Source organism: Lissotriton helveticus, chromosome 12 (assembly GCF_964261635.1).
Source record: "Lissotriton helveticus chromosome 12, aLisHel1.1, whole genome shotgun sequence".
Lineage (NCBI taxonomy): Eukaryota > Metazoa > Chordata > Amphibia > Caudata > Salamandridae > Lissotriton > Lissotriton helveticus.
In genome coordinates this window covers 841,344,246-841,358,944 of record NC_136073.1, presented here as the reverse complement: position 1 = coordinate 841,358,944, position 14,699 = coordinate 841,344,246, and the positions used below count along the sequence as shown (strand labels likewise).

Sequence of the window (14,699 nt, the reverse complement as noted above, 5' to 3'; positions counted from 1 at the left end):
AGTAGGCCACTCTACAGAAACGCTGTCTTTTAATACAGGAATGTTTTGAGTGGTTATTTTAACAGAAACAGACTACTGCATACTTGTTGTTCATTATTTCTAAAATCATAGACTATGGGTTTTCTGCAGTGCTTAATTTGGGCCAGTGGGGGCCACCGGCACTTAGTTTTGGGGACCAGCACTCATCTTCCCACATCAGATGTTTAGGAGTGCAAGAGAGAGAAAAACACACAGATCAGAAAGACGAAAGAAGAGAAAGGCGGCAAAATGGTCCCAAAGGGAGAAAGCAGGAACACGAAAGAGCAAAAAAGTGCCAGAGAGTGTCTGTTAGTGGATTAAAGTCTACCAGCCTTTGTATTCAGCGCACGGATGTTTAATTGTGCCAGCTGCCGGCTTCTTAGTAAAGCTTCGGGCACCAGCATTCTTCATTTCACAAATTAGGCGCTGGCTTTCTGTGATTTTTAGGAGCACTAAGCAGAAGGCTACCCTGTCAGTGAGCAAGCACAAAGGCCAGTAATTGACAGGCGCACGTAGGCTCATTCTGTAGAGAAGTGCACAGCCTGTAACCACAGCAAAATGTATTTCTCATATGGCCTTCAGTCTTGTCAACGAAGCACTGCCGGTTAGGCTGTGCCTCATGATGACTCAGTGAGATACTCACTGCTAGCAAATGCAGTGTTGTGGAAGTCATGAGTTTGAATCCCAGCAAGGTGGATTCATCTGTGCATCCTCCAGAGGTCTTGAAAGGGAGTGCCATGAATTGGGTAATAGTAACTCTCTTACTTACAGTATCTTGAAATGGGCGAACTTTGGTATAAAGCGCTGTATAATAAAACCAGTTATTAATTATCTTAAAGGATTGCTTGTTGTGCTTTGTTGATGCTGTGTTCCTTAATACAGCACTTGAGCTCACCAGTTTGCCAAAAAAAAGAAAAAAGAAAATGGGCCTTCGGGACTTAGAAACCTGCTTGTTGATAGAAAAAAAAGCTTTGCAGAAAGAAATAAGAACTCTGCAATATAGTCGGTGATTGCCTATTTTATAGCTTCTGGTATGTGGGTTTAACAGATTTCAAACCATGTTTCTAGGTCTATTGACCACAGTTTTCTTTGCCTGTATGACTTTAGTGTTCGTTTTCTTGACTGTCTCCTCTTGTTTCTTTTAGATCCTCTCAAAGCTACCCCTCATGAAGTCCATTTGCAACCTCCACTTGGACAAGCTTGAGTTTTTTCGACTACTGCATCCGGTCACTGCAAATAATTTCCCCCCTTTATATAAGGAGGTCTTCAACTCTGAGTTGCAGTATTCGGACTTGAGGGAAAGCTAGCCCGCGGGCTCAAAAGGGCTAGCTGTAAAAACTGCTAATTCCTGTGCTCCAAAGGCAAGTGGACGCCATGGCAGCCAAAAGGCATGCTTTGTAAGAAGCCAAAAGCTGTTTGGTTTTGCTTTTCCAAACCGGCCTATAGCCCCTGCTGCTTATGACCCTTCAGTCAAAGCTGCGTTCCCTCGACTGAAATCACTCTTGAATGTAGTGAACCTTAGCAGAAAGTGGACTTTGCCGATACCCGTGAATGTGACAACTCCACTTGGTCAAGAAAGACAAGAGGCTACAGCAGTAACTCTGACACCTTCTGTCTTCGTGGATTCGAAGAGAGGCAAGCGAGTGGCCAAAATAAGAGGAAAACGTGCACAGGAATCGGAATAGAAAGTAAAAAGGTGGGATAAGAGAAAGTGGTCTGGGTCTGGTTTTCCTATGCACTGTGTTTCTGTTTTGTTGATCGGGGGTTGTATTCAATAACGTGTTCCTGAGACTGTGGGAATTATGGAAAAGCTTTTTGATCATCTCCGTTTGAGACCACCTCTAAAGAGTTGGACTCTGTTTCACTTTTGCAGACAATCAATTTGTTCCACATGCACCAGCAATCAGCACCAGTGATGGAGCACCCGTAAGCCAGCTCAGAGACTGCGAAAAATAAGCACATCTGCCAGATGCTCCTGAATGTAATCAATAAGCGCTTGGGTTTGTTGGTTTTGAGCGGTGATTTGACAATGACATACAGCTCAACAGTTGGCTGACATTACATCAGAGAAAGACCTCCAAAAAGTACCTTAAGTCCCACTATTATTATGGTACACTTGGAAGCACACATTATTTATTTGGTGATATCTTTAACATTCCTTAGAGGCAGCTCACTTGGCAACCATCCCCCCCCTCACCACCCCCCAATGTAGGAATGGTGCATCCCAGGGATAACGGCGTAATAGGATGTAACGCAGCCTTCAGTGTTCCATCTCCCAAGGGAGACCAATTAAGGGACCACTTGACATAGACTAACCATGAAATAAATCTGCCATGTGGATTCCATATGTAGATGAAAAACAGTGTATTTGTTCTGGCATAATTTTTATTATTTTGGCACTTTTATTTATTTATAGGGGTGGGCGTAGTTTGTGGGTTTGCACACCTACGAGCTCAGACCTCTGGACCATTTTCTGCAGGGGACGGAGAAAGACGAGGACCAATGACAGAGTGGCACTAACACATCAAGAACCAGTGACAAATAGTGGCACTGCTACATCAAGGACCAATGACAAACAGTAGTACTAGTACATCAAGGACCAATGACAAACAATGGTACTAGTACATCCAGGACCAATGACAAACAATGGTACTAGTACATCCAGGACCAATGACAAACAATGGTACTAGTACATCAAGGACCAATGACAAACAGTGACACTAGTTAATCAAGGACCAGTCCTATCCAGGCTGCTTGTGATGTTTGGGAGGCCTCTGCCAATATGTGGATTTCAGCCTAATGGGATTCTTCGCTTTAGATGCTTAAACGTATGAGGATAGTCAAAATAAAAGTAACCTATGAATGTATTTTCATCCATTGCCACTTATTAAATGGATAATATCCTCTTCACTCTTACGGGGCAATCCTTTGACACCGAATGTTCTCTCTCATCCACTTGTCTGTCGTTTAGCTTGCTGGCGCTCACACAGAACCATACAATTCCTTTAATAACGGCCACAGATTATTTTGTGTTCACAATAAAGTTTGTAAACAAGCTTCTCTATATACTGAAGCAGATGGCTGAAATGAGTTGAATTAAATTGGCTGATTGGCCACCAGGTCACTTATAATACTGCTGCCGCCTGAGAATTTAGTACAATAACAACTTGCTGATTTACACAGAACCTGCTAAAGTGCTCTGTGTGCAGCTGATATTCTTAACACTTGAGCAGTTCTTCTCTATATAAACCTCCTTGGATTTTTGTTTTGTTTTTTCCCCTTCATCAGGTTTCCAATTTCACCACTATAATCACCTTTCTCACCCATCATTCCTTCAGCGTTTCCTCAGTTCCTTGCCTCCAATTTCTAATTCGAGTTGGATTCCCTTAAAGAAATCTCCTTCAAGAAATTGTTCAATTCTAAGTCCAGCTGTACTCAATCTTGCCCTATCTGCCTTTCTGCTTTCGCTCGGTCACTTTCTTGCCGAGAACTCTTCATTGGAGCACTAGCCTTTGACTATACCTTTCATCGTCCTCTTTATATGAATGTTGATTGCAAAAGAGACATCAAATACTCTTTGACCCCAATGACATCACACAGTGACCTCTGTTCTACGCTTCGCCTCTCTCTCTTCTCTCTCTCTCTAGGCTCTAGCTTCAAATAAGTGAAGATACCACTGTCGGACTGTATTCTGACATCAGACGAGAGGACAACAAAGTTTATACTCTGCCTTCTGCGTCACACGTGAAAAGTTATCTGTGTGTGGCTCAGTGTTCTGATGTCATAGACCGGAGTCTAACCGTGTTACACTCCGCAGATCAGAAGATAGTGATGTAGGGCTGGGCATTATGATGTCCCAGACTTAGGATAACAATGTTGCACTCTTCTTTCTAGCAGAAAAAAAACAATGTCTCTGCATTCTGATCTTACACACAAGCGTAAAACAATGTCACACTCTGCATTCTGACATCTCAGGCAGAAGACAAAAATGTAGGCCCTGGTCATTCTGATTGCACCAACAGAGGACAACTATGTTACATTCTGCATTCAAAGGTCACAGATCAGAAGAAAACAATGCTCATCTTTGCATCGTGTAGTCGCAGACGAGAGGATAAGCGCTACATTCTGGATTCTGACACCTAAGAGCATAAAACAACAATGCTAGTCTCCATGCACGCCGAGGGTCTGGCAGCCGATACCCTATTACAGGTTCGGCGCTTTATACTGTCCTTTTCCCGCACTGATCTTAAGCACTTTGGCCGTTACTGCATTCTGGGGGACCTCGACGTTTGGAGTACGATTAAAGGCGGCTCCTTTTTTAGAATTGGATTTTGAATTTTCCACGTGAAAAACAAGGTTATTCCAGAAATCTACAGGCCGATAACGCATGTCTGGCCGGTACAGGTCATTATGCTGAACCGTATCTTTTTTTGATCCTTCTTTCTTTCTTCGGATTTTCAAGTTTATTATTTATCGCCCTGACGAAGTTCCAAAAGGCAAAGAAAGGAACGAAACGCGTTGGCTGTGCCTATGCTGTTTGGAAGAATTTCTAAATAAAGAAGAATTTACATAAAAAACCATCCCTGAAACTGACTTTTTTGGAGTGCACCTTCTATTCTGTCTTGATAGTCTACATAATTTAAATGTCACAGAAGAGAAGATAACAATAATGTATTCTGCGAATAGCAACGTAGGGCTGTACACGATGCGTCACATTGTCGCACATGCTCCCCAGAACACTACTCTCCCCTCCCCCCCCCCCCAATCATCATAGGGCCCTCTGTTGGAAATATGAGACCACCCCCCACAGAAAACACAGCTGTGAGAGTCCTCTTTGAATATTTTATCTCTCTGTTGTACTCCAAGATTGAGGTGTTTCTGATTAACTACGGTTAAAAGCGGACCCCCACAAAATAGCTCTTCAAAATAACATAATGCACCAAGTGTGGAGGAATATAGGATAGGGTCTTTCAGGGAGCTCCGTGTTAATAAAAATGTGGGTACCTACATGTTTTATTTAGATTGTATTTAGCGTTTTTTGTCAGCAACTATTTTGAGTGAGCTGTATCTCATTGGCAACTTTGTGTTTAGCTATGTTGGGCATGCATTTTCACAACTCACCATCGCATATATATGTATGTACAAGAGATTTTGATTTTGATCGCTCCGATGGCTAATTTTGTAAAATATTAATATATTTATTGTCTAAGTGCATAGAAAATGTCAATTTAAAACACACTTTGCTATCTGGTCTTATCCAGGAAACAGGCCCTAATGGCACCATCCACGTAGTCTGTGAATAAGACTAGTGTCAATGTAATTGTGCTCAGCTGTAGAAGTATGCGTCCCAAAGGAGGATGAGCATTCACCACTCCTAAACTATGGGCCTCGAAATCTGAAGTGGAGATGTGGTCATTAATGGTCTTCAGTAGATCCAGAACATGAGTTTGAACCTTTATTTCCTTCCACCATGTTAATTGTATCATCCTGGGGGAATCGCCATGTCTCTGTGCCTCGGTTCCCTTATCTGCCAAACTTGTAGGAGGAAAGGAGTCCGCCTATAGCATTAAATGATGGGTAACAACTCAGCATTTATCTTACATGATCCAGAAAAGACCTCATAAACTCTTAAAACTGTGGCCCCAGACTCCTTCTCTCGACGTGGAATATGACTTTACCTAGTGTTGCTCAACGCTCCGTAAACACGTCCTGAATCACATGTGGCCGCCCAAAAACTACAGGAAACAAAAACCTTAGCACTGTGTTCAAAAATACTATTTATAAAAGATAATATATATTTGAATCACTGCTTGTGAATGTTGGTACAAAGTAAAAACAGAAGCTACCTTCCACTCTGTCTTTTTCTTTTTTTTTTACTTGTTAATTTATTGAAAAGTGTTTGATGTTTGTAGCAAATATGTAATGATTTGTAGAAGCAGATTCATGGACATTACTGTGCTGGGTGGGTGTTGCACTTGGAGTTGTCAACTCACGCCAAGTATCCGGGCATCTGGTTTGCAGTCCTGGAATCTACTTTTTTTTTTAACAACTAAATGTTGCCAGGTGTGTTTGTCCAATGGGTTGAACTGAAGTGAATCAAGTCTACAACTCCCAGATTGCATCAGGTTTTAAAATGAGAGCCAAGTATGGGAGACATGTCAAATATAACCAATGGTTATAGTAGATACCAGTGTCCTTTCTCTTTTGATTGCCACAGTATTGTTTCAGGGGAACTGAATGGACACAAATTCCTCATCCCTCCTTTCTGATGAATGACATGTCCTGATGACATGGAGTAGGGAGTTGTCAACCTCAGTTTCAATACCATGGAGGCTGCATAGAACAAGAGCCTGAGAATGAAGTTTATTGGATTCCGTCAGCCCCAATGCAGGTTTTATGAAAAACACCCTGGTGCATTCTGGGAAGTGTAATGTGAATTCTACAGGCATTACTAAGTAATAAATCCAGTGGAGTGTGTAAAGCTGCTTGACACCAGTGCTGCACTATGAACTCAGGAGCCCGAGTGGCACACAGTGGCCACCTCAGCATTAGCCATTGTTGAAGTCCACTTGACTGGCAAGCCAAATAAAAATAGTCTGTGGCTAGTAAAGGGGAATAAATCAGTTGAGCAATTATGAATCATTCCATTTTGTCTTTCTAAAACTTAGAAAACTGTATCTGTTTTCTTCACGTCTCGTCTTGTAAGAATGTAACTTCTATTTTTGTAATAAAAATTAAAAATACAACAAAAGTAAAAGATTGTAAAGAATATTTTAGCAGCAGACCTATCTCGCTTGCTGTGGGAAATTGTTTATTATTTAAAACAAAATGGAAAGGAAAAATCCTTGCCTTTTTTTGTATAAAAAGTGAAAATATATATAATGTACAAAATTTACTGAATTTTCAGAGGTGTGGTGTTAAGCAATATAGTTGTATATTGCATAGATATTGCCTAAATGAAAATAAAGTGTTTTACATGAAACATTATATGAGATTTTCTTTTGGGGGGCAGGGGGTGGTACAAATGAGAACTTGTGTATGTTGTTTGCCCGTCAGAATTCTGTTTTATGTTGCTGTCTTTCCACAAATGGCTTGAGTGTTTGGCTGGTCCATTGGGAAATGGTCCAGTCGTTGCCTCTGAAAGGCCAGTGGGTCTTGGGAAGAGAAAGGTGTCTTTACTACTTGAGCACCAATCCCGATTCCGACATAAACATCTATTTGCCGCAGACCTGGAACTGTAGATGGGCACAAAATGTAAAGCCCAATAGTTGTTGCCTGCAGGATTGTCACCTGCCGCAGATCATGGAGGAAAATTGTGAACACTTCAAGTTTGCACATATTCATTGCATAGTTGCCAAGGTTTCAGATTACTATGTGTGACAGTTTCATAATTTCAGTGTAAATATGAGTGACGTTTCAACGACTATGAGTAACACTTTCTTTCAAGACGACAGCAACATATAAATATCAGAAATGACACCCATATGAGCAATGAGAAACTCTAAGATCTTACAACTGCTGCAAAGCCCTAGAACTGGAAGGGCAATGAGGGCCCAACTGTACCACACAGGATGTGAGAGGCCATAGTGCCGGCAAATGAGCCTCACCAAACACAAAATCAGGATCGATCTCCCATGGGTTGGCCTAAGCAGAACCAAGTGCCTCATCCTCCCTCTGCATGAACTAATTACACTGTGCAGAGAAGCCCCAGAACGAACCAGCACAGAAACTGCACCTCCCTACTAAGCCATGTGACCCTCAAAGCCACCTTCTGACACACGTCACCTCATGGATAGCCAAAGTCCTTAATAATAATAATAAGTGACTGCCTGGTCTGGCTCAAATGCTGTAGCAAATTCTTCTCAGTCTGCACATTCATAATCCTCCCAGTAATAAAAATCTGTGTCTGACCAGGGCTGGACTGGCCTCTGTGGATTATTGCCTTTATTAACTGCAGCAGTTAACCAGTATGTCCTCCTGAACTGGCCACTTAGCAGTAGAGTTACACCTGGTTGTCTTTTTATTGGCATGAGGAGTATTTTATTGCCTTTGCAAAAATTGTAAAAAGCAACTAAACTGTTTTTTTTTTTCTTCCTCATTAGTACATACCTTAAACAGTCAAAACAAGAAGAAGAAAGCACTTTGCAATGTTCTGGAGCTTCCAACGTAATGATCAATGCTACTAACTAAAGTAAACAGACCAAGAGGTGATCTATAAAAACAAATAAACTTTATAAAGATAATTTTTATAACGTATATCATGTTTGACTCTTAAATCTAAAAACAAGGTGAACAATTGGCTGGTATTGATTTGTAAAATCTGTCAACCCTACTTTCTTCTGGTTGCTATGCTACTTAGGCTTTCACTGTAGGGTAGGCAGGGGCACTATCGGAGGTTGTCTCTCACTGTCTTGGAGCACAGGACAGTTCTAACTCGGTGCAAATCATTCCTCAGTTCAGTTTACAGCGTGCTGGCCCCAGGCATTGCTGCTGGTGAGTTGCTTCAGGCTGAGGGTCTCTGGACCGAGGCAGAGGAGCCCGGGTGCTGCCAGTGTGGAGTTCAGTAACTGTGGCTCGGTGACCCTGGCAGGAGCCGGCAAGTGTGCCTTGGCCCCATGCACCCTCACCAGTGAGCAGATTATATTTTCGAGGTCAGGTGGTGGGGCTGAGAAGTGCCCTCCGTCCAACATGTGGAGAGCTGGGCATATGATATTTGCTTCCATCCAGCAGGCTCAGGCCTCCTACCGGACAGCGGCGATTGCCTGTACCTCAGCATGGGAGGCTGGATGCATGGGAGGCCGGATTTCACTCTGTATTTAGGACATTTTACATTAAACATCCTTGTTATCGTGTCCAATACCGGTGAGTATTAGTCCTAAAATATAAGCGGCAGGCAGATGATCACGCTCTAAGCAATAAAAAGCACATTTGTAGGTTAACAAGTGGCTGCCACTATCTCACTGACATTTTTGTCATAAAGCCTGCGCATTATTTTGATTAATGAAAAGCCACACTGTCAGCAGACAAGTGTCTGGAACCGACTTCAGACACAAGTGGTCACTTTGAACCAAGTTAAGGTTTTATTTGACTTGCCAATTTACTATCACTCCGACCACCGCTCCTTTCATCATGCCCGGCAGGCAGAGAATACATAGTACAGATCATGGACATCCTGCACTGCCCGGAAAGGTCGATGGAGTTGACCGTCTGTGTAAGAATTTTAGTAGATAGTACAGCACTGCAGTCTTTGCATGTAAGGCTAAATGTGTACATCACGTGTGTGTGGGCGCGAGTGGGGGTCGTGCAGGCAGTTTGGAATTAAGCTTTACACTGCCAGCAAATGATTTCATGCCCCTCACTGTAGGCACACTTACTTTAGCTGCAACGGCCGGCGCCAGCCAGAGCAGCGACACTGCTGCCTGGCTCGCCTCTCTTGGTGCCTGGTGACAGTCTCTGCTAAGGGCAGCTCAGTTGAAAATGGCCACCACATTACGTGCTCAGTTAGCCGTTGCCCACGGTGGGCCTGGCTTGGTTGGGTTGGACACCCGTTACCACAGGGAGCTCATTGTAGGCAAGTGAGCCACTAATCTGAAATTCAACTGCTGCCCGCTCAGGCCACGAGCGGGCAGCAGCCTATGGACCTGTCCCACGGCACTCACCTTTAACTGTGAGTCTGATGAAGAGCTAGTCCTGGTCTCACTGCCTAAATTTCTCGGTACTAGCCATTGGCAGGCAATGAAATGTTTCTAATTATTATGCCGCGCGGTGATTGAGTTGAGATTGTTACATATTAGCAAGCAGCTCAGCCAGCCCCCAAGTCTGCTGAGCAGGGCGCACTGCCTGCCGCTCGGCTTTAACCAATGGTGCCATTATTAGTAGCCAGCGCTCAGGCCACAGATCTTGATAGGCACATGAGGAGGAGGCACCGATATGCGTGACTTCACATTTCAGTGCGGTGATGCGGACCACCACACTGAAATGTGTTAGTCTAACGCCTGATGTGCGACACTTGGCAGAGCTGTCATTGAGAGAGTCACCTACCATTTCTGAGCTCAAAAACACAGAACATTATGCAAATTGATGCTGCTGTCTTCAGCAGTGCTAGCAGCGGGCAGCCCAAGATTGCCTTTGCAAGCATTAAATATTCCCGCCGTGCCCGAGGGGGAACTTTTAAAACTGTCAAAATGGTACTCCTGTGAAAGGGTAAAAAGGATGCTTTGGCAATGATGTCCTAACGTGTGGTTGGCTCATCCCCAGCACTGCCAACTTTTGGAGGCTTTTGTCTATCACGCCATAGATCTTTTTTCTCATACAGGCAATTTTTGTTTAGGTTATAACTCCGCACGTGGGGATGGTTGGGTACATTAAAAGAGGGTTTAAAACGTAGACCTCTTCTGATAAAGTAAAAAATAATAGCCTGGTGCATAAATTGACAAAACCAAACTGCAGACAAGTTATAGTAGTAAAACCTAAGTGTGCCTTTTCTTAACCTATGTTATTGCAGTGAAAAACCTAAAAGGCACGGTAAAGAAATCTTTGGCCAAAAAGGCGAGTCCACAGTCTACCTCTGACAAAGCCTCAACAAACAACAGTGGACTGGAATGCCACCGAAAGGACTTCTATGCGATTAGGAGATGGATCAGGTATGTCCGTACATCAGTTGTGTCACCTCCTTGTCTTTGTGAATTGTGCACTGTGATTGGTCCACGTGGAGAACCAATCCCAGCCTGGTTTGAATCTGCAGTGCATCATTTTGCAGGTGGTGGAAACCAGCACTTATTTTGGGGAGCTGGAGTTTGACCCAGAGAGAAGAACCGGGAGAAAGAGAAGACTAGGATTGTGGCGACTAATGGAGAAGAGGGAAGAAAAAAGAACCTGGAAGAGTGAGATTAAGAGACAGGAAGTGTAGGGTGGTGGAAAGATAAGCCACGAGCTGAAATCAAGAATAACCATCCTTGCAACTCATGAGGTAAAAAGACCGGGAATGTAGGAAGGTGGAAATCAGAGGTATGAGCTGGAATCAAGGCTCGGCTGAAGCAGTAATTGACAACACTGGTGACAAATCCCTGAGAAACTCTCAGAGCAGGTGGTAAAAGGGAGCAGAGTTGCCACCAGTATATGGAATCTGTAGGTGGACAAGGACACATAGCTTAGGGTAATTTCAGATTCGAATTTACTTACCCAGTCCAAGGACAATAACTCATATTAGCTGGATACCAACAGGATATGTTAATTCCAGCCACCCAGTATCCCCTCGCCAATATCAGCCTAACTAGTAATGGGGTCCTTTAAAAAGTTGAGTTACAAGACTTGGAAAACAAAATGGCATTGTTGGTTATTAGTGTAGTAAAAATATCCCAAACACACTAAGGCAATGAGTAGCCAGTGATCACCTCATAAAGGAAACACTCCTTACTATGCCAGGTGGTCATGGAGCCAGAACCTATTAACCTCAATCTTGGACACCTTCCCTGGTTACCTATCCGCGAACACGAGCATGAAACACTGAGCCTTACCCACCAAGCCCTCCAAAGATCTGCTCCCACCACCCACCCCTCAAATGAAAATGTCGGCCAAGGACCAGGTGCTTTCACACCACCAAGAAGATGGCACGTGCAATTCAGATTCTGCTTTTCAGACCAGGGGCTAGGACCAACGCCTCACCTGCTCGAGTGTTTCGAACCCTATGCGCCTATCCCCTTCTGTTTCACAGGATATAATAATCCCGCCTGATCTTGGAAAAATGGAAAGTGGGGGGAGTGGGGGGGGGGCATGTGAGGCCTTGGCTCCTCCTGGGGGAGAATTTTGCCCATTTCAGGTTCTGAAAAGGCTGATTAACTTCGTGTGAAGTAACAGTTGAATTTACAAAACCGTAATGTACATTTGTACCAAGGTACAAGCTGGGATGCACGGAGTCCTCACGCTATATTTAGAGATGGAACACCGTTCCCCTTAGTCTAAGGGTCTACGGTGTGACCTTATGCCCCAGCGCTGCAGCCGCTTCCTTTTCCTAACACTATCTGTGTAACCTGACCTCAGGATGTGTGTGAACCTCCATCCCAGTGCCCAATCCCCTTTCTTTGTGAGAATGGCCCAAGATGGCGGAAAGTTTTAATCTTTTATCTGTGGAACACAGAACTTCACACTACTAACAATTCTATTGCTTAAGGGACTGCAGAAGTGAAGCACTTTTTATTTTTGCACTGGAGCTTGATGAGGAACACAACCAGGAAACAAACACTTTAACAGCAAGTATAATGTTAAAAAACTTCACCAAGTATATTTTGCACCTTAAAAGTAGTTTACAAATGTAAATACCAAGCTTCACATTTCTCTTTAAAAATAGTGTCATATTTAGCCATTCAGAGCTTAGTTAAAAATTGTTTTTTTTGTGAAAGAATACCTGCCTTAAAAAAAGGACCAAAATGTTCTTTTCATATTTCTTTGTGATTATGTTAATTGCTGTTTTTGTAAAATAGGTCTTTGATCTTTTAAGTAAGGATAATTACAGGACATGGCATCCTGTATTGTGACGTCCCTTCCTGTGATTGCATATGTTAATTAGTTCCACAACTATTTTCCTCAGGATTTGTGCCCTGACTTGTACATTCATGTATTTGCATGGGGGTCATTATTACAAGATGCTCTAGAATTCTGATGGGGCGGGATAAGTGGGAAAGCCCCACAGGGCAGTTTCTGGCAGTGATATTCGAACCTAGACATGAAGGATTCCACAGAAAATCGCACAGCTGTGAAATCACTTGAGTGTGGGGTGGAGGGTGTAGGAAATCGTCTCACTGCCAGTAAAAGGAGGATGCAGTCATCTCGAAAAAATGTATGCCGCGGACTGGACAGCGATAATGATTCCTATACTGTCCAAGTACAATAACGTGGGTTTGTCTATATTGCGCTTCATACCGCACTTTTAAAATGTTTACATGTTTTAAATCGCAGAAGTTACCTTTATCAAATGTAGCGTCATCCCCTTAATGGCCCTGGAAGGCCTGCGGCGGCTTTGCCTGGAAATTAAACTTGAGTTTGACATCCCTGCATGTTTGAGGACCAAACGTTAGACCCAATGAACCAGATTATACAAAAAGTATTTCCTTTTGAGTTGTCACTGGCTGTGGGCACCTCCTGGCCTTTGCTTAGAAACACTTGTGTGAATCGTGTGCTTCTGGAGAAAAATGAATGGTTCCGAGTTATCACCTATATTGGTCAGCAATCAATGGAATATTGTGGTTGAAGTGACAAGAGTAGCATATTTTATGAATGCATTGCCGTGCCGTAGCCTGTCCTTAAATGGCGTCTCTCACTAATTAAGTCTACCTGAGGACTCCATGTCACAATTGATTCACAAGTGTAAGATTACCAGACGTGTCTCTTTCACGAAGGACGCACTACTATTGTTATTGGTTTTTAAAAACTTGTGTATTCTGGGAGTTGATGTCCCAGTTCGCTTCAGGTAATCCGGCGGAACTGACACACCTGAAAACAATGGTTTATACAATGAAAATTCAAGACTGGATCATTGTGTCGTTGGTGACACGGAGCCATCAGATGGCCTTACAAATCAGCAACCATGTTTATCACTTTTCTTTTTTTTTTACAGCATGAACTGTGCTCAGGGGCACTAGAGTGCTTCACAAGTGACAAGAGATGAATTTGGGATAACCATCATTATAAAACAGATAAGCAACAAAGACAGAGCAACCAGTTCAAATAAGGAAAGAAAGGTAAATTGGTTGTATTCGGATAGACAAGGGGTGCATAGAAGTAAACCTAGCTTATCCAAAGTGCCTCTCAAATAAGAGGCTTTTGGGTTCCTTTTTAGATTTGGTAAGACTAGAATTCATGCAAATTCCTAGCAGGAGGGCATTCCAGATCTTGCTTTCCCTACCAAAGAACGGCTGTTTCATAAAGCGTCCTTACCTGAATGTGGGATGTTCCAAGAAGAAGGAACAAGCATTTCTCAATCCCCATTAAGCCTCAGAGATTTTCAGTTTCCCACCAAATAGGAGCTTGTGGTGTGAGGGTTTTATGAGAGATGGCTCTTGCTTCAAGGGGGATCCATTGTAAGAGGATAAGACAAAATGTGAGTTAATTTCTTGTGACGTCACAAATTGCAAATTCTCTTAGCCAGTTGGGAAGGAGAATCCTGATTTCATTAACGGCAAGGTACGCAAGTATTATGCAGCCTGTTTTCTTGCTGTTTATTTACACAACACTTAAACACGACTACAGTTCCCACAATCCTGTTCACTAAGAGAGAAAGTGTAAACACAAAAGAAATACGGCATCTCTTTATACTTTGGGCAGTTCCACAAGTCACTTCCTCTTAATCCCCCTCAGATGTTTTTTATTTTATATAATCCATGTGTAAACCTAAACAATTGAAATACCAACAAAAAGCCCAGCAGCAACAACATTAGTTCTGGCTTTCCTCAAAACAGACTTCAGTCATATAAGTGGTGCCTCCCTTCTCTTTAATAAAATCAGGACTCTCCTTCACATCTGGCTCAGAGAATCTGCAATACGAGGCTCTTAATATGCATGTTTAAAGATAAGCAATTGCATTGTAAGAATTTATTCCAGAAGTCTTGTAGGAGGGTGCAATCGAAAAGCATGTGTGCTAGGGAGCTCTCTTGCTTATAACAGCACCAGCAGTTGAGATCTTGTTT

The 14,699-nt window shown here is 42.9% G+C and overlaps 1 protein-coding gene across 1 annotated transcript in view; it reads left to right on the top strand.

The window, feature by feature from the left end:
* The window catches only part of LOC144797580 (nuclear receptor ROR-beta-like), a 118,117-nt gene extending 111,117 nt beyond the window's left edge, over positions 1-7,000 (top strand). Inside the window, exon 10 of the mRNA XM_078668246.1 lies at positions 1,164-7,000. Within this exon, the coding sequence (XP_078524372.1) occupies positions 1,164-1,325 (162 nt within the window). The 3' untranslated portion in view covers positions 1,326-7,000. The remainder of the gene's footprint in view (positions 1-1,163) is intronic.
* The last annotated feature ends 7,699 nt before the right edge of the window (positions 7,001-14,699 follow it).